The following is a 26,770-nucleotide window of genomic DNA, read 5'->3' as shown; positions in this document are numbered from 1 at the left end:
TGTTAGGCACATAATAAACATATTAGGAGACATCCAAAGAAGCAAAAGAATTATACATATAATCAAGAGGTTCGATCCCCAGGCAGGGTGCACACAAGAGGCAACTGATGTTCAGTTGATGTGGCTCAGTGATTGAGCATCAACCTATGAACCAGGAGGTCACGGTTTGATTCCCGGTCAGGGCATATGCCCAGGTTGCGGGGCTTGATTCCCAATAGAGGGGCGTGCAGGAGGCACCCGATCAATGTTTCTCTCTCATTGATGGTTCTATCTCTCTCTCCCTTTCCCTTCCTCTCTGAAATCAATAAAGATATATTCTTAAAAAAAAACATATTAAAAAAAAGAGAACAGATAAACAAAATAGAAAATATAACATGCGGGACACAGTCATATGGTCTCATATTTATGTAACAGGAATCCAAGACAAAAAAAAGAAAAAAGAATGGACCAAAAGCACTATGTGAAGAGATAGATAATTCATGACAACTTTACAAAAGTGAGGGAAAAAATCAACCACTCAGATGCAAGAAACTCAGGGAAATCTCAAGCAAGAAAATGCAAAGAAAAACTACATCTTGGCACACCAAATGCTAGGCACAAATTGCTGAATCAAAGGATAGGATAAAGAAAAAAAAATCTTAAGAGCATCCAGAGATAAAAGATAGACTCAAGGTAACAACAATAAGACTGATCATTTCCATTCTTTGTGCTGAAAAGCATGGGGGGGGGGGGGGGAGGAGAACCTAGTAATCTAGAATTATATACCTATCGAATATATCCTTTAAAAACAAAGACAAAAATAGAGATATTTTTAAACCCACAAAACCTGATATAATTCATTATCAACATGCCAACACTATCAGAAATACAAACTTAGATGCAAATTAAAACTACAATGAGTATTATGCTAAGTGAAATACGCCAGAGAAAGAAAAATATCACACGATCTCACTCATATGTGAAATCTAATGAACAAAATAAACTGATGAACAAAATAGTTTCAAAATTATACTAGTAGAAGCATGAAACAGACTGCTGAATCTCAGAGGGAAGGCAGGGTTGGGTGGGTGGGTGGGAAGAGATCAACCAAAGAACTGGTATGTATATATGCAAAACCCATGGACACAGATAATAGGATATGAAGGCCTGGGGCAGCGGGTGGGGGTGGGCTAGAAGGAGTTAACAGGGGAAAATGGGGGACATATGAAATACTTTCAACCATGACGATTAAAAAAACTACAATGAGATATCACCTCACACCTGCCAGAGTGGCTACCATCAATAATCAATAAATAAGTGCTGGCAAGGATGTTGAGAAAAGGGATCCCAGGTACACTGCTGGTGGGAAGACAGACTGGTGCAGTCACTGTGGGAAACAGTATGAAGTCGTCTCAAAAAAATAAAAAATGGAACTGCCATTTGACCCAGCGATCCCACTTCTGGTAATAAGAATCCCGAATCACCAATCAGAAAGAATATGTGCACCCCTATGTTCATAGCAGCATTATTTACGGTAGTTAAGATCTGGAAACAGCCCAAGTGCCCATCAGTAGGTCATGATTAGATTCCCACAGCCCCTCCCCATGGCCGGCCCCGCCCCCAAGGGGCCCCCCAACCTCAATCGGGGCTGGGGGCCGTGTCGACCCAGCCCCGATCTGCCTGATTGGGGCCAGGCCGGCCGGACTCCATCTGTGCATGAATTCGTGCACTGGACCTCTAGTTATTAATAATGAACTACAACGTTTGCTAATGACTGATTACGATAATCGTGTTGCATTCATTTCCCTTACGTGCCTTACATGCAGGTGCACCATTTCTCTCCACTAATACTAGCAGCAAATATTTTAGCAGCCGATTGCCACATCATTAGTCTTGTACTGACTTGTTTGGTGTGCACAACAGGAAATATTTCGCTTAGGAGAACAAGAAAAATAGGTTTATTTCTGTTACACTTATTAATTTGTGCAGTTATTCAGTGTCTGGTAAGTAATGTTCAAGAAAAAATATTAATTTTTATTTAAAAGTCCTATTATTTTATGTTAACGATTACTCATTTATTTCAGCCCTTTGTATTCAGCATGTCTCTATCAAAATAAACCTACGTTCCTCTGATAATTGAAGCATTTGTTTTTTTGTGGCCCACATAAACTTAAACCTTGTTTTTTTGACCCGTGTTGAGTCTGACATGCTTGCACTAAGGTACACATAGCTAAGTAGGTGAGGAAAACTCAAGCCATGAAGCAACTGTAAAACTTTCTGGAGACAATATATTAATCGCAGGCTTCAGAGAGCCACCACAAGGGTAATACGAGTGAGTTACAAGTTACGTAACCAGGCACACAAAGATACAAGGCAAGGCACCATGGGTGAGAACTAGCAGAAACAAATAACAGAAAGACACCCAAACAGACTTCAGACAGCATTTTCAGATACAACTCTGCTTACCAAATTTAAAGGAATAAAAAAAGAGTGGCTTTAAAATATCTGCAAAGTATGGGGAACATAGCACATGTAAAAAAAAAATCAATAGGTAGGTGGGTTTACAGTACACTCAGATGAAAATAATACCTCTCCCATTGGATTGACAGCCTTTAGAGTTATGCTGGATTCTTAGTAAGTGCTAACAATTTTTTAAAGTAAAATGTCTATCTTGGTTTGGATTTCCTCAGAAGCAGACTTGATTCAAGGATTCAAGTCCAAGTACTTGTTTTGTAATGTGATCATGAAAAATACTGGTAAAGGAATCAGAAGTGAGATACAGAATGCAGACACGAAAGAGCGCATTATTAAGGCAGTTATCCTGAGATGGGCAACTAGAGCATGATTCTACTGGAGAACTCTAGTAGATAGTATAGAACATGGCTCAGTTATCCTAACTAAAGGATGAGGAAAATGAGGTATTTATGCATCAACTCCTCACCCATCACTGGCTGAAGCCTTTCTGAAGTCATTAACCTTCTGGTATTTCTGGCTTGCTCAGCACACAGGCCAAGCATGTCTCCATGCCCAGTACAAACGCTCTCAGGCAGAAAGTCAGAGATGTAAGTAGACAGTATGGAGATGAATGTCAAAGACATATGGCTAGGACACTAAGAACACCAGCTACAAAATCTCTTATCCAAAGATAAAATAATTCTTTGTCTCCTTCCTCTTTCCCTTTAAACATTAATTTCTAAATTCTCTATTCCCTTCTCTAACCTCAATTCACTTTCCCAATAAAATGTTGCTTCTCCCTGCCTTCTGCACAAAAGGTAGGAGTGAGTTGATGTTAGATCATTATGATCTCTTAATGCCAACTTCAAGATAATGTCTCAGACTTCTGTTGAGCTGACCTATAGAAAAAGAGGCAGGTTCTAAGTAATAGTATATTTATGAGGAACCTTTGAATATACTGACAGGATTGAGAGACTCCCAGCATTAGAACTGTCAAAATCCAGGTATCATGGGAAAGGTTTTATCTACAAACCACAGACCAGGAAGTCAGAAATATCCTATCTAATAAAAGAGTAATATGCGAATTGACCGTCATACCAACACACAAGATGGCCACCTCCATGTGGTCAAAAAAGGCCGCCACAAGATGACCTGCAGGGGAGGGCAGTTGTGGGCGATCAGGCCAGCAGGGAAGGGCAGTTAGGGGTGACTGGGCTAGCAGAGGGCAGTGGGGGAGACCAGGCCTGCAGGAGAGGGCAGTTGGGGGGGACCAGGCCTGCAGGGGAGGGCAGTTTGGGGGAACCAGGCCTGCAGGGGAGGGTAGTTGGGGGAGACCAGGCCTACAGGGGAGTGCAGTTGGGGGCAACCAGGCTGGCAAGGGAGGGCAGTTAGGGGTTACCGGACCAGCAGGGGAGGGCAGTTGGAGGCGAATAGGCCTGTAGGGGAGGACAGTTAGGGGCAATCAGGCTGGCAGGGGAGCAGTTAGGCATTGATCAGGCCGACAGGGGAGTGGTTAGGGGGTGATCAGGCTGGCAGGCAAAAGCGGTTAGGGTCAATCAGGCAGGCAGGCAGGCAGGCAGGCAGGCAGGAGAGTGGTTGGGAGCCAGCAGTCCTGGATTGTGAGAGGGATGTCCGACTGCCCCTTTCCTAAACATCCCTTGAGGGGTCCCAGATTGGAGAGGGTACAGGCTGGGCTGAGGGACACACCTCCCCCCCCCTGCCCCCGGAGCACGAATTTCGTGCACCAGGCCTCTAGTCCTATATAATAGAGGTAATATGCAAACTGACCATCCCTCCAACACACAAGATAGCCTCCTCATGTTGACACAAGATGGTCAGCAGGGGAGGGAAGTTGTGAGGGACCAGGCCAGCAGGGGAGGGCAGTTGTGAGGGACCAGGCCTGCAGGGGAGGGCAGTTGAGGGCGACCAGGCCTGCAGGGGAGGACAGTTGGGGGGGGGGGGGGCAGGCCTGCAGGGGAGAGCAACTGCGGGGGGGAGGGAACCAGGCCTGCAGGGGAGGGCAGTTGGGTGGGACCAGGCCTGCAGGGGAGGGCAGTTAGGGGTGACCAGGCCTGCAGGGGAGGGCAGTTAGAGGCAAACAGGCTGTCAGGGGAGCAGTTAGGCATCAATCAGGCTGTCAGGGGAGTGGTTAGGGGGTGATCAGGCTGGCAGGCAGAAGTGGTTAGGGGCAATCAGTAAGGCAGGCAGGTGAGCAGTTGGGAGCCAGCAGTCCTGGATTGTGAGAAGAATGTCTGACTGCCTGTTTAGGCCCGATCCTATCCAATTGGACATCCCTCAAGGGGTCCCATATTGGAGAGGGTGCAGGCTGGGCTGAGGGACACCCTCCGCCCCCGTGCACGAATTTTGTGCACCGGGCTTCTAGTATATATATATTAGAGTGGCCAGATTATTATGCATTCAGAGATCATAATAATCTGGCCACTCGGTGTATATAGACTAGAGGCCTGATGCACGAAATTCGTGCAGGGGGCTCGGCCCTTGCAGCCACGGTGGTCTGCCTCAGCCCGAGGCAACTGCGGCAGCTGCCTCAGCCTTCCCAGTCCCGGCTTTATCCGGAAGGCCATCTGGTCTAATGAGCATATTACGCTTTTATTATTATAGATTATCAACTAAAGTAGGAATACTAAAAAACTTCCTCAAACTGGCAAAGGCCATCAAAATACCTATAGCTAACATCATATTTAATACTGAAGGATGAAAGGCTGATTTTAATTGTTTCCCCCTCAGATTAAGAACAAGGAAGATTGCAACTTTCACTACTTCTATTTAGCACTACTGTGAAGTTCTTGCCATTGAAATAATGGTGGGGGAGTGCAGGGGTATCTGGAGATCAGAAAGAATGATAATCTATTTATATAAAAACCCTGGGTTTAACACCCGTTACGACTGAGGCTCGACCAACCGGAAGGAAGTCAGTCCTGCTGGGGTTGCCTTGGCAATGGCTGGGCCCTCCCCGAGCAGTTTCGGGCGAGGGCAAAATCTGAGGCAGGAACCTGCCCTTGGAGCGTGGAGGCACTGAGTCCTGGGTTGCCTTGGCAAGGGCTGCGCACTCCCCGAGCTGTTTCCAGCAAGGGCGAGGTTTGAGGCAGGAACCCGCCCTCAGAGCACAGAAGCACTGAGTCCTGGGTCGCCTTGGCAAGGGCTGTGCCCTCCCCAAGCTGTTTCCCGCGAGGGCGAGGTTTGAGGGAGGAACCCTCCCTCGGAGCGTGGAGGCATATCTTTATAAAGTTTTAATACATTATATCAGAGGTCATGGTGGTATTGTTTTACCCACATCATCTACAGGAATTGCTGCAAATTTACTTCTCGGTGGAAGAACCTTTCATTCCCAATATTAATTACCAATTCAATTAAATGAAACTTCAATTTCTAGACTCGATATAAACAGTGAAGTTGCTAAAACTATTAAAAAGTCCCAACTTCTCATTATTGATGAATGCACCATGGCATCTAGTCATGCTATAAACGCCATAGACAGATTACAAAGAAAATTTATGAATTTGAATGTTGTATTTGATGGGAAAATTCTCCTTCTTGGAGGGGATTTTCGACAATGTCTCAGTATTGAACTGCTTGCTATGTGATCAGCCATTGTACAAACAAGTTTAAAGTACTGTAATATTTGGGGATGTTTCAGAAAATTGTCTCTTACAACAAATACGAGATCAGACGATTCTGCTTACAGTGACTGGTTAGTAAAACTTGGAGATGGCAAACTTGATAGCAGTTTTCATTTAGGAATGAATATTACTGAAATCCCCTGTGAAATGATTTGTAATGGATCTATTATTGAAGCTAACTTTGTAAATACTATATTTATAGATAACATTAAAAATATATCTAAACATGCAATTCTTTGTCCAAAAAATGAGCACATCCAAAAATTAAATGAAGAAATTTTGGATATACTCAATGGAGATTTTCACACATATCTGAGTGATGATTCCATTGATTCAACAGATGATGCTGAAAAGGAAAATTTTCCCATCAAATTTCTTAATAGTATTACTCCTTCGGGAATGCCGTGTCATAAATTAAAATTGAAAATGGGTGCAATCATCATGCTATTGAGAAATCTTAATAGTAAATGGGGTCTTTGTAATGGTACCAGATTTATTATCAAAAGATTACGATCTAACATTATCAAAGCTGAAGTATTAGCAGGATCTGCAGAGGGAGAGGTTGTTCTGATTCCAAGAATTGATTTGTACCCATCTGACACGGGCCTCCCATTTAAATTGATTCGATGACAGTTTCCCGTGATGCCAGCATTTACAATGACTATTAATAAATCACAAGGACAAACTCTAGACAGAGTAAGAATATTCTTACCTGAACCCGTTTTCCCACATGGTCAGTTATATGTTGCTTTCTCTCGAGTTCGAAGAGCATGTGACGTTAAAATTAAACTGCTCAATACTTCATCACAAGGGAAATTAGTCAAGTACTCTGAAATTGTTTTCACTCTTAATGTGGTGTACAGGGAGATATTAGAATAAGTTTAATCAATTTATCAGTCATTGTTTGCATCACTGTTGTTTTTATATCATGCCTCTGTTGTCGTTATATCCTTTTGTTACTGTTTAGTTATTAATAAGTTTATATATTATTTTCATATACATTTTACTAATTTCCTTTCATCTCTCACACTTCTATTATAGAGAAAGGGCGAATAGCAATATTAAAATATTTCCTCTAATTCCCTTTTAATGTGCACGAATTTCGTGCACCGGGCCACTAGTCTTACCTAATAAAGAGGGAATATGCCAAAACCGGTTTGGCTCAGTGGATAGAGCGTCGGCCTGCGGACTGAAGGGTCCCAGGTTCGATTCCAGTCAAGGGCATGTACCTTGGTTTCGGGCACATCCCCAGTAGGGGGTGTGCAGGAGGCAGCTGATCGATGTTTCTCTCTCATCGATGTTTCTAGCTCTCTATCTCTCTCCCTTCCTCTCTGTAAAAAATCAATAAAATATATTTAAAAAAAAAAGAGGGAATAAGCAAATTGACCGTCGTGCCTTAACAAGATGGCTGCGCCCACAGTGGAGGCAGGGATTCCATAACATAAGATTGCTGAGCCACAGCAGAGGTGGGGATCCCGTAACACAAGATGGCTGCGCCCACTGTGGAGGCTGAGTTCCCGTAACAAGCCTTAACTAGCAATCAGCAGGGACCTGAGGTGAGTGGTGCTGGGCCAGGGCTGGGGACCTGAGGCTGCACCCCTTGCCTGGTGGGGCTTGACAGGGGACCTCAGGCCACGTCCCGCGCCTATCGGAGCTTGATGGAGGACTTCAGGCTATGCCCCCCACCCAGCAGGGCTTGATAGGGGACCTCAGGCCGCACCCCCAGCCCCAGCGCTGGGGGACCTCAGGCTGCACCCTCCACCCCGGCACCGGGCCAAGGGACCTGAAGCTGCTCCTCCTGCCCCAGCGCCAGGCTGGGGGACTTGGGCCACGCCCCCCTGCCATGCAGGGCTTAATGGGGGACCGTGCCCCTTGCCCACTTGGCTTGACAGGGGACCTAAAGGTGCGCCCCTCCCACCCAACACCAGGCCAGGCTACCTGTTGTTTTTATATCGTGCCCCCTCACCCAGCAGGGCTTGATAGGGGTGGGGCCGGCCGGGTCTGGGTCTCATGTGCAATTTTGAGGTGCACATGGGTGGGCAGGGACTTGACTCTGGTTCTTGTGGCATGCCCCAGACTCTGACAGGAGGAAGATTTTCATATACATTTTACTAATTTTCTTTCATCTCTGACACATCTATCATAGAGAAAGGGTAAATAGCAACATTAAAATATTTTCTCTAATTCCCTTTTAACGTGCACAAATTTTGTGCACCGGATCACTAGTATTATAACATCCCAGAGAATCTAGAAAACACCTATTTAAATTAATCAACAGCATTTACTATAGACTACCTATTACACTACTAGGATTCACTTGCTTCAAATAAAGCTCCTCCAGAATTCTGGTTGGTTTCCTTTCCTAGAGAAACTTTCCAGAGGAAGTAAAGCAGGACAAACTATATCTTGGCACCTCCTCCAACTGGTTTCAAGACCAAAACTTAAAATCACATCTCCGCTAGTCATTCTCGATTCCCTTCATCTTTGCATTTCTGCTGGTCCAAGTGGCTGTTCTCGTGAAATGGTCATCAGGCCTTTCTCATGACCACTTACCATCAAGATTGGACAAGGATGTACCAAGAGACACTTAATAAATTACCCTTGAGCCAAACCCCCATGCTCCATTGTGAAGCAGCAGCCCTACCTCCTCCAGATAATCTACACTAATAAAAGAGTAAGATGCAAATTGACCATACCTTCATGACGCTCAACAGCCAATCAGGAGTATGCAAATTAACCCAACGAAGATGGTAGGTTAATTTGCATACACAGGCGCCGAGCGGCCGGGAGTGGTGGGATGCTTGCATAATCGCCATGGCAACAACGCAGGCATTCCACACCACCCCAGCAGCTCCGGGCCTATGGGCAGCATGGGAAGGCGGAAAGGAGGCTCCGGCCAGAGCAAAGGTGGTGCCGGCAGCCAGGGGAAGGAAGGCCCATTCTTGCATGAATCTTCGTGCATTGGGCCTCTAGTTAGATATATTAGCCCAGTCAAAATGGTTACTCCTTTCCTTGGAAAAGGAATGCCAATCCCAGCTGTAGCTGTGACTTAAAATGTAAAAGGATTCTTGTGTCTTCTGTTGGAAATGATTCCAGTCCCTTCTGAGAACCAGAATCTTTTAATCCTTGTGCTCAGAGCTACAGGGAAGGGAAGCATAAATTAACAGGAACTGATACCATTGTAATTAGCTAGTTATTAATCATAGAAAAGGAGCAAAGGCAAGGCCAGACATTATAGTCATGGTCCCTCAAAAGCATTAGGGGAAGAGGACTGGACAAAGGAAAGAAAAACGCATGCCCAGTAAAGTTGGGATGACATAGGGAAGATACATGCCTGTCAATCACATCTGGGGACAGAGATGGCTGGCCAGAATGGGCATGGCCATTGCAAACATTCAGAAATTTGGAATATATATTCCCTTCAACAAAGAAACTTGCATTCTTATGCTCTTGGTTCCTCTTGGCACTCTTTTTAAAAAAATATTTTTATTGATTTCAGAGAGGAAAGAAGGAGATAGATAGAAACATCAACGATGTTTCATTGATTGGCTGCCTCCTGCAAGCCTCCCACTGGGGACCAAGCCCGTAACCCAGGCATGTGCTCTTGGCTAGAATTGAACCCGGGAATCTTCAGTCTGTAGTCCCCCGCTATATCCACTCAGTCAAACCAGGTAGGGCGCTCTTGGCACTCTTAGCTCATGTCTCACACTTGGCTTCCTGGCATTCTCCCGTGTGGCCCACAGCCATGCAGACTCTCACAGACAATGTACTAACGGACTGCAACCAGTTTGATGCTGTACTGGACCCTGGTGTTTACAGAGTATTTTGATCCAACAGCTCCAACATAGAAAGGAAACTCTGGACACTGGCTTTGCTTCTAGTTTTACTGAAACGCCAGATACACTTCTTTTATGATTGGACAAAGGCAAATCCAATTTTGTAAAACCAGGGATGTAATTCCATGAAAGTTAAGCTTTCTACTGTATCACATCCTCCCATGGGGACTTCCAGAAATGCTTTTTCCAACAGTACCCCAAACTCCCACTAACAACAGGGAAACATGAGGCATGTTTTTCTTCAATAACAGAACCACTTCCATTTCCATTTGTTTGTCCGACTGGGAACACCAAAGGATGGAACTTCATCCTTGCAAGCTATCCTGTCCAAACATGAGGATATCATCATTAGTTGTGCCATCAACAGATTGTTTTACTGCTCTAGAGTTAAAAGCATCTGGGTGGAGTGGCGCATGATGAGAAAAATGAATCCCATGGATCGTCCATTCCTATTCATAAAGTGGGTCCCTAATTCTGAAGTGATATTATACAGAACCTGTGTTGTTAGATCAAATACTCTATAAGCACCGTACTTTCCAGAACCATAGACATGGATGACTACTCCCAGGCTGGACTTTCAGCAGATCAGTTACTAGATCAGTAGTAATAAATAATGGTCCATTTTTGGGCCCTTGCACAGCTACCATCAGAACTTTTTCTGCAACACCTGTGGGTCAAAAGAAATACCTAACAGTATTGTTGATTAATTAGTTAGATCCAAATAATTAATAAGAATTTATATCTTAACAACTTTGAAAAAGAAAATACACATAAATTGAAAAAAGTAATTTTTTTTCATTCTTAAATAACTATAGTCTACACCAGTAATAGCGAACCTATGACACGCGTGTCAGCACTGACACACGTAGCCATTTATGATGACAAGCGGCCGCTGAGGCAGCCACATGCCGAGGATGAAACATTTGCTGCTCCTGAGGATGAAACATTTGCGACTCCAAGACTCTAGTCGCAAATGTTTCATCCTCCCCTATTAGACACTCTGTGCCGGAGGTCTGTAGGCCAAAACAACAGAAGTCCGGCACAGAGCGTCTAGTTCTGGGACTTCCGGTTAAGCCGGGATCTTTGCCCTCACTTCCGCCGGCAGAGCAGGGAGCAGCGGAACGCAGCGGGGGACGCATCTCTGGGGGCCCTGCCATTACCAGTAACCAAATAACAGTTAACCACAGCAACCATTATCTACTGTTCTGGGGTGTCATGGATTTCTAATCCATCATTACTGAGATAAGTGAGGGGGAGGCTGGGAGAGGCGAGGGTTTGTGGCGTGCTATAGGTGCCGTTTCCCGCCATAAGAAATAGCGGAAGCCATTTTAATTCACATAAGGAACACCATCTTGCTCCATAGTACAGACTCCATTTCACCACTATTACTGTTGTGCATCCTTATTAACCCCTATTTCTGCTTATTAACCCTGCCCTTTCCTAAAAGACAGTTATATGCACCATTTTGTGGTCAGTTAGGCTAGTTAACCCCTAATTGCCTGCAGGCCTAACAAGCTATCTATAATTCTATCTTCTGTCACTGCCCCTCTGATGGAGAACCCAAAAAATAAAAAACTAAGGTTAAGTAAAGGACGTGGTAGTAGCAGTGGCCGACCCTTTCAAGAGACATGGACCGAGATGTATGGCTTTATAGAAAAAAATGGCAAATCATTTTGCGTTCTATGTACTGAAACGGTAGTAAGCACAATGTGGAATATAAATAGACATTTTGAAACTAATCATTCCCAGCTCTTGGAAAAAAGTGAGGATGAAAGGAAGGAATACATTTCCAGGCAGCTACACCTTTATAAGAGCCAATCTAATTCCATCCTTAAATTTATGAAAGGCTCTACAAATTTAACATCTGCAAGTTTGAGCATTGCTCACGCTATAGCTCAGCATGGAAAAGCGCTCAGTGAGGGAGAATTTATTAAAGAAACTCTCCTAAGATGTGCACCAGTTCTATTTCATGATATGCAGAATAAATATGCAATTATTAAGAGAATATCTGAGTTACCACTCAGTAGAAATATCATAAAAGACCGAATAATGAGACTGAACACAAACGTACAACATCAATTAAAGAGAGACATAAGGAAGTGTAAATATTTTTCTATCTCTCTTGATGAAACTACTGATGTCACATCACATCCTCAGTTGGCCATTATTGGTCGATATTCTGATGGTCTCACAATGAGAGAAGAGTTGATAAAGTTAGTATCAGTGTCAACAAGTAAATCAGGAAACGAAATTATGTAAGGTTGTTATACAAACATTTTGTGACCTAAGCATTGATATCTCTAAAGTTGTGTCAGTGACGACAGATGGGGCACCAAATATGGTGGGGAAAAAGTCAGATTTGTCAAATTGTTTACAGAAGCTATTGGACATCCGATTGTGCCTTTTCATTGTATTATCCATCAGGAGGCTTTATGTGCCAAGGCAGGATTCACCGACTTAAACGACTTAATGTCAGTTGTTACAAAAATAGTTAATTTAATAGCTGCTCGCCCCCTTCACAAGCGAGAATTTTCGGCACCTTTACTGGAGGTTGATTCCATCTACAGTGGACTGCTGATGTACAATAATGTAAGATGGCTGAGCCAAGGCAAAGTTCTTGAGCACTTTGTGGAGTGCTTTGAAGAAATTAAGGTATTTCTTGACGATAAGGATCTGGGAAACTTTCCTCAGCTTAATGATGATAAGTGGGTCAACACCCTGATGTTTTTTACAGATCTCTCTGTTCATATTAATGAACTGAACTTAAAGTTACAAGGTTTTGGCAAAAGTATTGACGTTATGTTTGGATACATAAAAGCTTTTGAAAGTAAAGTTAAAATTTTCAAGCGAGATGTAGAAACTAAAACTTATAAGTATTTTCCTCGAGTAACAAAGTATTTTGAGAAGGCCAGTGCAGCTGTACAAAATGAAATGGAACTCTTGCATATGAAGTACCAGCATGTTTTAGACTCGTTACTTGACCAGTTTAGTGATAGATTTAGTCAATTTAGAAGTCTAGAACAGACCATGAAAATAATTAAGTATCCTGATGTAGTAGTCTACAGTAGTTTGGAATTAAATGGTTTCCAATGGATGCAAATTGATGATTTGGAGATGCAACTTGCAGAATTTCAAGACAGTATCTGGGCTCAGGTGTTTGTTGACTTGAGGTCAAAGCTTGAGAATCTGGAAAGGTGCCGCTTGGAGAATCAAGAGGAGTGCCACTACGAACAGGAAATTTGGAGTGCCTGGAACCGAATACCAGACACTTTTAGCACCCTGAAAAATATAGCAATGGCTTTACTCACAATTTTTCCCTCTACATACTTTTGTGAGGCCTTATTCTCAGTGTTAAATAATATCAAAACCAACAAAAGAAACAGATTGACAGATGAAGTTAGTAGCGCTTGCTGGGCCTGAAGTGTACAAAACACCAACCTTCAATTGAAGATTTAACCAATGAAATTCAGCAACAAAAAAGTCACTAATAGGCAGGTTAGTTAAAGAATTCCCCCTCCCCCTCACTTATCTTAGTTCACGGCACCCCACACAAGCTAAATAATATCAAGACCAACAAAAGAAACCAACTGACGGATGAATAAAGAAGTCACTAAGCAGGTAAGTTAAATATTTAGTTTTTGGTTTATTAAATACAATTATATATAACAATTATACATTTATGTTATTTAAACTATAAATATCGCAAAATAATGTTTTTTCCTCAAAGTGACACACTACCCGAGTTATGCTCAGTTTTTTGGCGAAGTTTGACACACCAAGCTAAAAAGATTGCCCATCACTGGTCTACACTAATAAAAGAGAAACATGCAAACTGGGTTAATTTGCATACTCACCAGCCAATAAGGAGTATGCAAATTAACCCAACAAAGATGGTGGCGGCCATGGAGCTGGAGCAAGCAGGAGGCTTGGGTTGCCCCCAGCGATGGAGGAAGCCAAGCTTCCCACCTGCCCTGGCCGACCCTGGCCTCCACTCAAGGCTACAAAGTTTCAATCATAGTAGATAAATAAATTCCAGGTACCTGTTTCCAGCCAGCCCTGGCCTCTGCTCAAGGATGTGCTGAAAAAAAAAAAAAAAAAAAGGAAGGAAGGGAGGGAGGGAGGGAGGGAGGGAGGGAGGGAGGGAGGGAGGGAGGGAGGGAGAAAGAAAAAAAGAAGGGGCTGGGAGCCTGGATCACTGCGGGGGGGGGGGGTACCCTGAAAACAGCCCTCAGTTCCTCACCCAGGCTCGCCACACTCCCATGGGGTGAGGGTCCCCGGTGGGGGGCTTGGCTAGCCTGCAAACAGCCATCAGCAACTCACCCAGGCCGGCCCACGCCCCAAGGGAACCCCCACCCTGATCCGGGACACCCTTCAGGGCAAACCAGCCAGCCCCCATCAATGACCAGGCCTCTATCTATACTAATAAAAGGGTAATATGCTAATTAGACTGGAAGACCTTCCAGGAGACCTTCCGGACATTCTTCTGGATAAAGCCATGGTGGCGGGGCCAAGGTAGAGACAGTTAGAGGCCAAGAGGAGGGCAATTGTGGGTGATCAGGCTGGTGGGGGGCGGGGTTGTTGGGGTAAGCAGACCAGCAAGGGGGCCAGTTGGGGGCAAGCAGGACATCAGTGGGGGTCAGTTGGAGGTGATCAGGATAGCGGGGGGGGGGGGGGGGGGGAGTTTGAAGTGAGCAGGCCAGTGGGGCGGGAGAGTGGGGGCGAGCAGACCAGCGGGGGGTGGGGCAGTTGAGGGTGAGCAGTTGGGGGCAAGCACACTGGCACGGAGGGCAGTTGGGGGTGATCAGGCTGGCAAGGAGGGGCAGTTGGGGGCGAGCAGGCTGGCAGGCAGAATGGTTAGGGGCAATCAGGCAGGCAGGCACGCAGGTGAGTGGTTAGGAGCCAGCAGTCCTGGATTGCGAGAGGGATGTCTTGAGTGCTGGTTGAGGCCCGATCCCTGTAAACCGGCAGTAGGACCTCCTTCGAGGTGTCGCAGATTGGAGAGGGTGCAGTCCGGGCTGAGGGACAGGCCCCGCCCCCTGCACGAATTTCATGCACTGGGCCAATAGTTACTTAATAATGGGACATGTGCACCTTCTAGGCACTCCACAACTTCCCAAACTTGGAATCATATTGAACATGCCACACTCCTTTCCTGTTCCACATTGATTTTTGTGCAGTGCCTGATTTCTTTCACAGCAAGTACCAAGAAACTTTGAAAAGATAGGACATCCTCAAAAGGAATGTTAGCATGCCCTAATGTCAAAAATGTGAACTACCTCAAGCTAGTAGTTTGCAACAGATGTTGCTGTAATTCCTTTGAAATTTTGAAATACCCCATAGTATTCACGTGTTTCTGCTGTGGAGCGGGCCTAAGCCATCAGTTGGACATCCTTAGTGCTGCCATGGAGGCAGGAGAGGCTCCCGCCACCGATGCTCCACTCGGCAGCTGTGAGCCTGTGGGAGCACACTGACCACCAGGGGGCAGCTCCTACATTGAGCATCTGCCCTCTGGTGGTCAGTGCGTGTCATAGCAATCGGTCATTCTGCCGCTCCGTCGATTTGTATATTAGCCTTTTATTATATAAGATATATAAAAGCCAAAGCGACCAACAACCAAACGACCAACCGGCCAATCGGTCGCTATGATGTGTACTGATCACCAGGGGATAGACGCTCAACGCAAGAATTGCCCCCTTGTGGTCAGTGCGCTCCCACAGCGAGAGCAACACTCAGCAAGCTTACTGAGTGGCTCGGTGGCAGGCGCAGTGGGGCTGGAATAAGCGGAGCGGCACACGCTTCTCCCTGGCCACCTGCTGCTTCACACACTACTACAACTCCTCGGGGGATGTCGGACTGCCAGTTTCGGGGCTGAAACTGGAAGTCCGACATCCCCTGAGGAGTCCTGTATTATGAGAGGGCTCCAGGCTGAGGGACACCACTGGTGCACGCATCCATGCACCAGGCCTCTAGTATCCTTATAATTAACAACTTCCCAAAACCTCTTAAAAGCCTGAGATATTACACCCATCAGTACATTTCCTTCTACAGGAATCCCATTATAATTCACCACTTGTGAAAGTTTTAACAGTTGCACAGCTAAAGGACATGCCAAGGGTTATCAGTACCAGTGCTCCATCTTATACAACCTGTAGTGGGGTTCACACATTGCCAGCCAGCCACCAGCAGATAATCTAGCCCCAAAATCCCATTTTAAAGTCTACTTCCTCAGACCATTTCTGGTACCATAACTGTCTTGGGTAAGGTTCCCCAGGAAACAAGACTCTGAACTGGAGATTTGCACACCAGAAGTTTATTGAAGAATGCCTTCCAAATCATCAACTGTGGGACAGTGAAGGAAGTTAAGATCTGAACAGAGAAAGGAGTTGAATTACAATACAATCACAGGATGGCCTCAGCCAATCCCATGGGGAGTTCTGGATTTGGGATCTTCAAAGTTATCCTGTCTTAGTGTAAAAGGGCAAGGTATTTATATCCTCACATAATACAGGCATTGGCTACTAGCTGACCCTGAAGAAGCAGCATGACTTAGTCTTAGAGGGAAGCAGCTCTGTTGGCTAAGGGGAATGCCTGGAGAGGGACTTGGAGGCAATCAGTTTTAGCTGCCAATATTCACAACAGCTAGGGGAACCTGTACCTGAACAGAGGGATCTGGGTGGTGAACCACAGCACCTGCTATACCACTACTGGACTAGTATACCAATTTGGCAAACAAAGGGAGAGAATGAAGCATTTACCCTGATTTCTTAGGAGAAACTACAGTTCATCACCAGTGGATAAGGGAAAACACTGCTTTGCAGAACAGAACCAGCTAATGAACATAGAATAATAGAATTATAAAAATCATCATTTTGAAAGCCCTAATAAAATTATTGACTCAGACAAGGATTATCAAAGGATGTTAAACCCATTAGGTGAAAGATATGCACAGTATGCAAAAGTTATTACCCATGATTATTCACTTACTGCAAATGGAAAAGGCATACATTTATGGAAAAGAGATCTAATGGGTACCATCTTACCCAAGTAATTAGACTGAGCATTATTAAACAGTGAGACAATCTGAAAATCTCTGATGGCCTTCGACAACCTCTGGGTAGGATGCAATATGCAGTACCCATAGCTATATACAAAATACAATTGCTAAAAATATGTTTAACCAAAACCTAATGAAGCTTTAAAACTAACTTCCATTTACAGGAAATATGGGATGGAAGACATAGAGATTAACAATATCTGGGGAACTGTCCTTAAGGAACTAGATTTATAAGATACTAGAGGCCCAGTGCATGATTTAATCATGCACCTGGTACACCAGCTGGCTGGCTGTCCGCTGGTGCACCAGGCCTTCCGAAAGCCTCCGGCGCGGCGGAGGCTTTTGAAAGGCCTTGTGCCGGAGCAGACAGACAGCCAGCTCCCCCGCTTTGGCTTTTGATCGCAGGGGAGCTGGCTGTCTATCCGCTGGTGCACCAGGCCTTTCGAAAGCCTCCGGCGCAGCCATGGCACAGACGCTGAGCTCGCGGCGCCAGCGAGCTCAGCGTCCTGCTGGCCCAATCAGCTACCCCGGCCACCCTGAGTCCCGCCCCCTGCGCCTCCTGCTGGCCCAATCGTGGGCGTAGCGGAGTGATGGTAATTTACATATTACCATTTTATTATGTAGGATTCTAGAAAAGGTAAAATATTAAGTGACAAAAAATGGGTTAGCGGTAGGAGGAGGGAATTAACTGAAGAAACTTTTTAGAGTGATGTAAATGTTCTATACTTGACTGGTGATAGTTCTAAGACCCCCTCATATAAACACTTTTAAAGGGAGAATTTTATTATATGTAAATTAAACCTCGATTAACGAATCCCCTCCTCCAAAAACCTGAATGTTTAATGTTTTTGAATAAAACAGTGAGACTATTCTGTCTGTTGATATTTAAAAAAATATATTTTAAAGTGCAAAAGTATTTTTAAATTAACATTTTTATTTACTTTATAAGCCCAAAGGCAAGATTTTCTCTTCTGTTAAGCTAAGAGAGTAATTAATTTCATATTTCTACCTACCAATACACCAAAAGAACAGTTGTTTTAACATGTGTTGATATACAATTCCATAGATGTAACAGCTACTACCTATCCACAAATACAGGTATCAATCCTACATCACTTCCTAAAACATTCCTACAATAATCTCCAATAGCTCAAACCCATCAGTATCTATTAAATAAAACCAAATTCTTACCTGGCTGTTGAATCTTCCCTGCCCTCAGGCCATAGTTTCCATTTCCAGAATGAATTCCCACTAGTCTCCCTCGTAACTCCTATATTCCAGCTCTAATGGGATTCTTACCATTACCTTACCTACACACAGCTATGCTTTCTCACCTCTTGCTCATGCTTTTGAGCCAGCAAGGAATACTGTTCCTTTGTCATAATACACTAGGCTTTCACAATGGTTTCATTTAACACTTTTATCAGTATCTCCCTTTGTATCTTTCACCCCCATCCAGACAATAAACTGAAGTACAGAAACTTTGTCTTATAAATCTCTACAGGGCCAATGGTTAGCACTAGTAGTAATCCCTGAACCTTTGTTGGATTAACTGACTACTTAACTTCTTACAACCAAAATTCCATGCATCTGAAATACAGGCTCAAATACAATTTTTATCAACAAAGAGATAAAGCAGCTAACAGAACTGAGTGGGTTTAGCTTAGAGAAGAAAAGCAATTCCCCCCTTTAACCACCATATCACTTTTTTTCTTTGATCTTCGCTCACACTTCAACTTTGGGGGAAGGGGGTGCAGTGAAGAAGGAAACTTGATTTAGTGCAAAACAGTTCAACTGTGATACAGCACAGATGTGAAAATAGCACAACTGAAGAAGGGCCCTGGGGCCAGAGCCCTCTCTGGTTAGACTGGTTTGCTTTGCAATGCATGAGTTTGCACCATACCATGATGGTCTTCTCTCTTACTTTTTGTGCCAGTCTGCTTCACTCTGCTCTAGGAGACATCTTCCATGCTTCAGCTCAGACAGGGAGACATAGTCTCCATTAATCAAGGGGGGGGGGGGGGGTACTTTCAAGAAGCTGGCTCATAAAGATGGGAGTCCCCACCTCTGGTCCCTGATTGGTCCATGCTCATGCAAATGAGGACTCCAAAACCCTGCAGTTTGACTGGTCCAAAAGGCACTGGCCTGATTGAGCTGCTCAGATTGGTCGAACTGCACAGCTCTGATTGGATTAGGAAAGCTTCAATCCTAATGGCTGAAATAGGATTCCAGGAAACCTTTATAAGGATTGGCTCAGATGGCAGAAACACAGTATAGGCAAGCAGTTTAGCCCAGGCTTCTCCAGGAAGTGCAATTTGCATGAGAGGCTCCTTTGCAAAAATGGCTGGTAGGCTCTGTGTTTGTTTTTTTTAATTTGAGCCCACACTTCAACTTTCAATCAACTCAACTAGCCATTTTTCCATTTCTCTTTTGTGTGCAAAAACTTATATTATCATGCTGATTAGAATATTAAATATGTGATTTTAATGATAATAATAACCATAATGATAACAACAGCAGCAGCAACAGCTAACTTTACTTACTAATAAGCACTTACCATGCACAGGCACAATGTCCTTTCAATACCAATAAAGTTACAAGTAAAGAAACAGACAAATGAATACTAGTTAACTTACTCAACTTAAGATAGAAAAAGGTAGAACTAGGATCTGAACTAAGGTAGTCTGTCTCCAGAGTAGATTTAGTCACTAAGCTATGGTTTCATCCAAATGCAACGTTATGCTGCCATTCACACACAGAACTGATCAAACATTCCGTTATTCATTTCCTTTCCCATCTCTTTCCCCAACTGAATGTTCTCATTTTGATTGGTTCATTAATACAAAATATATTTATTCTATCACTGAATAAATAAAATAATTATTCCCACGTTCAACACAGTCACTGAGACCAAAAATAAAAGAACAAGACATGATCCTTGCCTTCTCTTTAAGTCTCCCAATTCCATAGGCTCCCTCACTCTCACCATGATGTATATTAATTGCTAATATTAAGTGCTAATATTTAATAGCACTTAAAGTGCCAAGCCCTTTACATATATGGATTCATTTACTCTACAAAAAACAATTCTTATTATTATTAACTTCTTCTACATAAAAGAAAACAAAGTGATAAACAAAAGTAAAATAAGTGGAACTACAACAATCTAAAAAGCTCTCGAGCAACAAAACAAAATGAAAAGGCAATTTACAGAATGTGAAAAAAATATTTGCAAATCATATATCTGATAAGAGGTTAATATCCAAATTATATATATTTATATACAGTGTGTGCCAAAAAATGTATACAAAAAAATGTATAAATGTATACATTTTTGGGAGACAGCCTACACACACACACACACACACACACACACACACACACACTCTAATATAATTCAATAACAACAAAACAAGCAATCCCAGGAAAGAATTCCAAGAAAAAAATACACATGGCCAACAGGCACATGAAAAAGGGCACGCAACATCACTAATCATCAGGGAAATGCAAATCAAAACCACAATGAGATATCACTTAAACCTGTTAGAATGGCTGTTATCAAAATAAAGATATAACGACTGTGGGTGGCCATGTGGAGAAAAAGGAACTCTTGTGCACTGTTGGTGGGACTGTAATTTGGTGCAGCCACTATGGAAAACAGTACGGAGGTTCCTCAAAAAATTAAAAATTGGACCAGGACATGATCCAGCAATTCTACTTCTGGGTATTTATCCAAAAGGAAAGGAAAACACTAACTCAAAAAGATATCTGCACCTCCCTCCTTGTTCTCTGCAGCAGCATCTACAATAGCCAAGACTTGGAAGCAAACTAAAGTCTAAGTGCCCATCATTGGATGAGTGAATAAAGAAAACACTATTATTATTCAGCCATTAAGAAACAAAAAAAGGAAATCTTGCCATTTGCAACATCATAGATAGATCTTAAGAGCATGATGCTATGTGAAATGTGTCAGACAAAGACAAATACCGTATGATCTCACTTATATGTGAAATCCAGAACACAAAAACCAAACTCATAGATACAGAGAATAGATTAGTAGTTGCCAGAAGGGGGTGGGGGATGGGCCAGGGAGGGAAGATTGGGCAAAATGGGTGAAGATGGTCAATAGGTACAAACTTCCAGATATAAATAAGTCATGGAGATGCAATGGATAGCAGGGTGACTATAGTTAATAATACAGTATTATATACAGGGTGAGATAAAAGTAGGTTTACAGTTGTAAGTATGCAAAACACTGAGTTTATTATTGTATCATTATTTATTAATTATTGCATTATTTTCCATATGAACAACTATAAATCTACTTTTGCCCTGCCCTGTATTTGAAAACGCTGAGAATAAATCTTATTTTCCATCATAAGAAAAAAATTATAACTATGTGTAGTAATGGATGTAAACTAGACTTACTGTGGTGATTCATTTCACAATATATACAAAAAAGGAATCATGTTATATACCTGATATTATGTTATAAATATCAATTACATCTCAATTTTAAAAAATAAGAAAACTGAGGTATAGAAGTTATGTAACGTATGCAAGGTCACACGGCTTAAAAGTGGCAGAGCCAATATTTAAAACTAGTGGACTTCAGAATCCAAGCTCTTACCCACTTCACCATAATGCCATCAAAGTCATTAACTTCATTAGGCTTGCATCCCTTAATGTCTCTACTATACACCTAAGAAATAATCCACGGTAATGAATTATTTCAATACTGACTGATAACTAACTCACCTTGTTTTGTTCTTTAAACACAAGCTTGTTCTCACCTCAGAGCCTTTATTATAATTACCTAAAAGACTCTTCCTCTAGATCTGTCTTCCCATTATTACAATTTCACTTAAATGTCAATTCCCAGAGACCTATCCTGACCACCCTACCTAAAACACCCCCCCACTACAAATTATCTATCAATGAAATTAGTTTTATTTTTTCTATATTTATCACTACCTGATATCAGTTTTTTATTTATCCCCACTAGAGTGGAAGTTCCAAGAGAGTAGTTAGTTCTCAAGAGTAGAGACCTTGTGCATCTTGCTCAATGCTGTATCTTATGCATCTAAACCAGTGCCTGGCTCACAGGAGGCACTTGATATTTACAGAATGGATGCCAAATATTGTTCTAGATATTTGGATTACCAAAGTAAATAGGATATAATTCTTAGTCTCAATAAACTCTTAGTTTTTATATTTTTAAACAGCTCCTCCCCTTGTATATTAAAGACTAGCTCCTAACTTTTTTCAACAGGTAACCGCTCTACCTGTCATTTAAAAAAAAAAAAAGAATGTTTTTATTGATTTTAGAGAGGAAGGGAGAGGGATAGAAAAGGGATAGAAAGATAGAAACATCACTAATGAGCGAGAATCATTGATCAGCTGCCTCCTGCACTGGAAATCAAGCCTGCAACCCAAGGCATGTGCCCTGAGCAGTAATCAAACTGTGACCTCCTGGTTCATAGTCAATGCTCAACCACTGATCCCCACCTTCAAGGCTCCACCTGACATCTTAAACCAATCCCTGAGATCTATCTTCCTTTGACCTCTCCCCATCAATTATCCCTCTCTCACTTCTTTAATTTCTCCTTCTTTACTTACTGATAACCTGTTAATCTCCCCATTTCCTCAACATCTCCCACTGACTCTTTACCACATCTCTCTACTATGACCACTTCCTCAAAAGTCATCAGTGACCTGGAAAGTGTCCTCACTTTCTTCAGCATTTAACACTGCTGTGAACTTCCAATCTACTTTCTTAGGACCAGAGGTGCTACGATCTCATGGCTCTCTTCCTAATATTTTTATTTTTTTAAAGCTTTCTTCCTGTTCCCTTTCTCTCATCCTTTAAACTTCATGCTCACTAGAGCTTCATCTTCTACTCTTGCTCTCTCTGTCTCTGAAATATCTCATCTGCTCCTCCAACTCAGCTAGTTATAATATTATTCATTCAGTACCTAAATCCCATTTCCACTTTCCCATTATACTTAATAAGAAATGTGATTGAATTTTTAAGCAAATTCTCAATAAAGGTTAGTTGCACGCTAAGACTTAGAAAAAATAATGTGAACGATAATAAACAATAATGTTCTGAACAAGCTGTTGAAGGTAATATTATACAACTTAAGGCAGTTTCCATGAGTACTTCTTGATATACGTGAACTAATTCTTCATTAATTTTAACTGACAGCTTGTACAAGAATGGGCCAAAAGCTAAAAATCATTCACAAACTTTAAAACTTTAATACAGTTCTAGATATACAGAAATTGCATTACACAAGTATAGCAGTAAGAAGTAAAAATAGGATTGTGCCAGTCACAAGTTATTGTGTGATTCGGGAAATAACATACAAAGTAAATTCAAATTCTTTGGCAGAGCTTTGTAAAGATGTATCCTTAGTACCATAATTCAGAGACTCACAGCTCAAAATTATACCTAATTTTCAGAGCACAGTGTCTAATAAGGTTTTTTGCTATTTTTAAAAACATTAGTAAGAAACAAATTTGTTCCATTATGGCCTTCAGCTTAGATAGCAAAAGGTAGTTACATACATTTATAACCATATGATAAAATTACTCATGCATCTAATCCTGTAAATAATCACAGATATGAGAAGACTGGTTTAACCAGAAAAAAAATGTGAACAAAACTCCACCTTTACAACTCTGCAATAGATAGAGCCACAGCACATACTGGTAAAATTCCAATACCTGACTTACAAGCTACCCCCTTTCATAATGGGAGAAAATGACATCTGGTTATTGCCTAACAAACTGCGCATTCAATAAATACAGTAAACTCTGTGACATTTAACAAAATTCTACAATGCTTTCCCCATTTCCCCATATATTGCAAGAAGCTGTGAGAAAAATGATGATGCTAACTCCCAAATACCACTGTCAAAGCCAAGCTGGTGAAACAAGTCAGTCACCCTCCTTCAGGGTGTGTGGCATGTAAGGGCATGGAAAAGAAAACAATAGAAGAGCCCTCAGCAAAAGGACACCCATATTTTAAGAAAAAGAAAATGAAAGTGATTTAACATCTCCTACACGTCAAGGAAGCTAAAGGAACAGGGAGCCTAGGAAAAGATCTAGGAGCTACTCAAATTTTCTAGTTGGTGGCAGCTGAATACTATCTACCAGCTGTCATATTTTTAACTTCAGCGTTCCCCTTTTCCCACAAAACCCGCTCTACTCTAAAGCCTGTAAGTGACAGACTAATGAAATGGCTGATGGGACATCAGAACACAAGAGCAGCTGCAACCACATTTCTAGAAGACCAGTTATCAAAGTGAAGAAGCTCTAAAGATCTGAATCAAATACCTTTGGCATCCACATAAATCTCCATCTGCATCCCTCTTGCTTAATTCTCTTACATTGAAACTCCATGCCTTATCCAACTGCCTGATTATCTAAAACTCGTCACATACATAAATATATGAATATATGTGTATACATGTATATATATACATATATATACATACAAACACACACACACACATATATATATATATATATATATATATATATATATATATATATATATAAACAATATCCTTAGCCTATACTATTCTACTCCTAAGTGAAAGGCAGAATTGGCAGATTTTTATTTTATTTTATTTTTTAGGCGAGTTGGAAAGGGGAGGGTGGAATGTCATGGGGGGATGGGAGGGGTGAGAAATTCGCGCAAATACTATTGCGACAGACCCTGGAAACGCCACTGCCCTCACCACTCTTGCCAGTTCTCTTCCTGTATTAATTACCCTCTTATTCTTTACCCATCCCTCCTCCTTTCTCAACAATACACACACGTGTCATAACCGACCCGCACCATCACCTTTTCTGGAACATCACACGCTACCCTCCCGCCCTCGCTAACCACCCACAAAGACACACACTAAGAGCAGAAACTGCTGCCACCGCACCCTCCTACTTCAGCTAAGGGTTTCTAACCAGACAGCATCAAGCGCTGGCTGAAAGGGAGCTCAGTAAATATGTACGTAGACACACGCGCGCGCGCGCGCACACGCGCACACACGCACACGGGAGCGCATGCAGCATGTGGCGCAAGGAAGGGCACCCGGACACGCACCTGGAGGCCGAGTGTCCAGCGCTGCTGCCTCCCTGGTCCCTGTCACTGAGCGCCGCTGTGTAAATCCTCCGGTAGCGGTCGGCCAAGGCCCGGCCTGACAGCAGCAGCTGGTAGTGACCCCGGGAGTCCGCGGCGGGCAGCCCCAGCCCCAGCCCCGCGGCAGCCACGGAACCCTCGGGAACCGGCATGAACAGCGCCCCCGGCGCCGGGAAGGAAGAGATGGTGGCGGCTTGGAAGAATCCGTCCCCGCCGGGCCCCGAGGAGGCGGCGGCGGGGGAGGCAGTCGCTGCGCACATCATCATCCTCGCGGCCGCCGCTGCCTGGTCCCCGCGGGCCGGACAGGCAGACACGCGCGCGCACACACAGCCCTTTTCCAACGACGACGGCTCCGGCAGTGGCCTCTCGCTCCAGCCGCCGGGAGAGACTACAAAGACAGCGACGACCTCCTCCTCCTTCTCCTCCTTCTTTTCCTCCTCCCCCCCGCACCGCCTTCGCCGCTACTGGGGCCGCTCATCTAACCCCGCCACCTCGGGAGTGTAAGGAGGAGGCGTAGCCGCCACAGCTGCCGCCGCCACCGCTCCCACCGCCCGGACTAGCCGCAATGGGAAGCTGCCGGCTGCACTGGGCATGCGCTACTCCCCGCACATGCTCAGTAACTCCAGCCTTTTTCCCCTCCCCACCCCCTCTCCTCCACCACTCCCTCGGCCTCTAGGCTTTGGGGGTGGGGCTGTGAGTCCCTGCGGAACCTGAAAGAAATCCACTTCTCCGGGCTTTCCTAGCAGCTTGAGGAAGAGGAAGGAGGAGTGCTAGGCAGGCTGTCAACTACAAGACGCTGGGCTTCAGGTAATGGTTTCTGACCAGGTGGGAGAGCTGGGACCTGAAGCCTGGGGAACGTGCCTCCCGCCGGAGTATGAGTGTTATGTAACCCTGCCACCTCTCCCCGACATGAGCAGTGCTGATTAATTCAGAATTCAAGGCCGAGAAGGCCAACCGGATTAGAAGTCCCTTTGCAGAATTTTTGTCTTTAGGATTTAAGTCTATTTAAAATAGCATTTACTTACAAAAGGCAGGTAGTTAATTAGTGCATTCTTTTTTTTTTTTCCTGTGAAAGTAGAATTCACAGTTAGGACAGTATTCACAAGCCAGAGTCATTCAAAAAGTATTGTTTTCAACATTTACATCAGAGTTAAATCTTAAGGCATTAGACTATTCTTAAATATTCTTTTGTTGACTCCACATTCCTCCTAAAAGTGCACTCTTATCTCTTGAGAGTGGTTACTTAATGGCTCATCTTTTCCTGCCCAGACTTACATTACTAAAGATAATTCTTGAATATGGCCTGAAACTATAATTGCGACTATGTCTGTACAACACCTGGAAATGTCATATCTACCAAAGATCTTATCATTGTTATCTATAAAATGTAACACTTGCTGAGTTCCCTCTTCCAAGCTATTCTACTAACCCCTTCTAAGTAAATTCTCTAGAATTATATTTGCCAATGCACGTTTCCTATTAGTCTTATCTTTACTTGAAGAGTATAAATTTATACTCCTGACAAAATCATTAAGTCCTGTCCTCCCAGTACTATATTCTTTATCCAATTACTAGCTCCTATGTCTGTGCCTCTTCACTGAACGTTCTTCTCTTAAAAAGAAAAACAAAACAAAACAAAAAAATCTTGGGTAAGTAAATT

The 26,770-nt window shown here is 43.2% G+C and overlaps 1 protein-coding gene across 12 annotated transcripts in view; it reads right to left on the bottom strand.

The window, feature by feature from the left end:
* The window catches only part of MYCBP2 (MYC binding protein 2), a 293,536-nt gene extending 267,835 nt beyond the window's left edge, over positions 1-25,701 (bottom strand). For 9 of the 12 annotated variants that reach the window (XM_079778973.1, XM_079778980.1, XM_079778981.1 and 6 more), the window contains exon 1: positions 25,075-25,701. In XM_079778973.1, coding sequence (XP_079635099.1) covers positions 25,075-25,376 — 302 coding nt within the window. In that variant the 5' untranslated portion in view covers positions 25,377-25,701. The remainder of the gene's footprint in view (positions 1-25,074) is intronic. The other 3 variants (XM_079778983.1, XM_079778984.1, XM_079778975.1) reach the window with 1 other exon arrangement.
* Between the last annotated feature and the right edge of the window lie 1,069 nt (positions 25,702-26,770).

Source organism: Cnephaeus nilssonii (assembly GCF_951640355.1).
Source record: "Cnephaeus nilssonii genome assembly, chromosome: 8".
NCBI classification, from domain to species: Eukaryota; Metazoa; Chordata; class Mammalia; order Chiroptera; family Vespertilionidae; genus Cnephaeus; species Cnephaeus nilssonii.
This window is presented reverse-complemented; position numbering and strand designations above follow the sequence as displayed.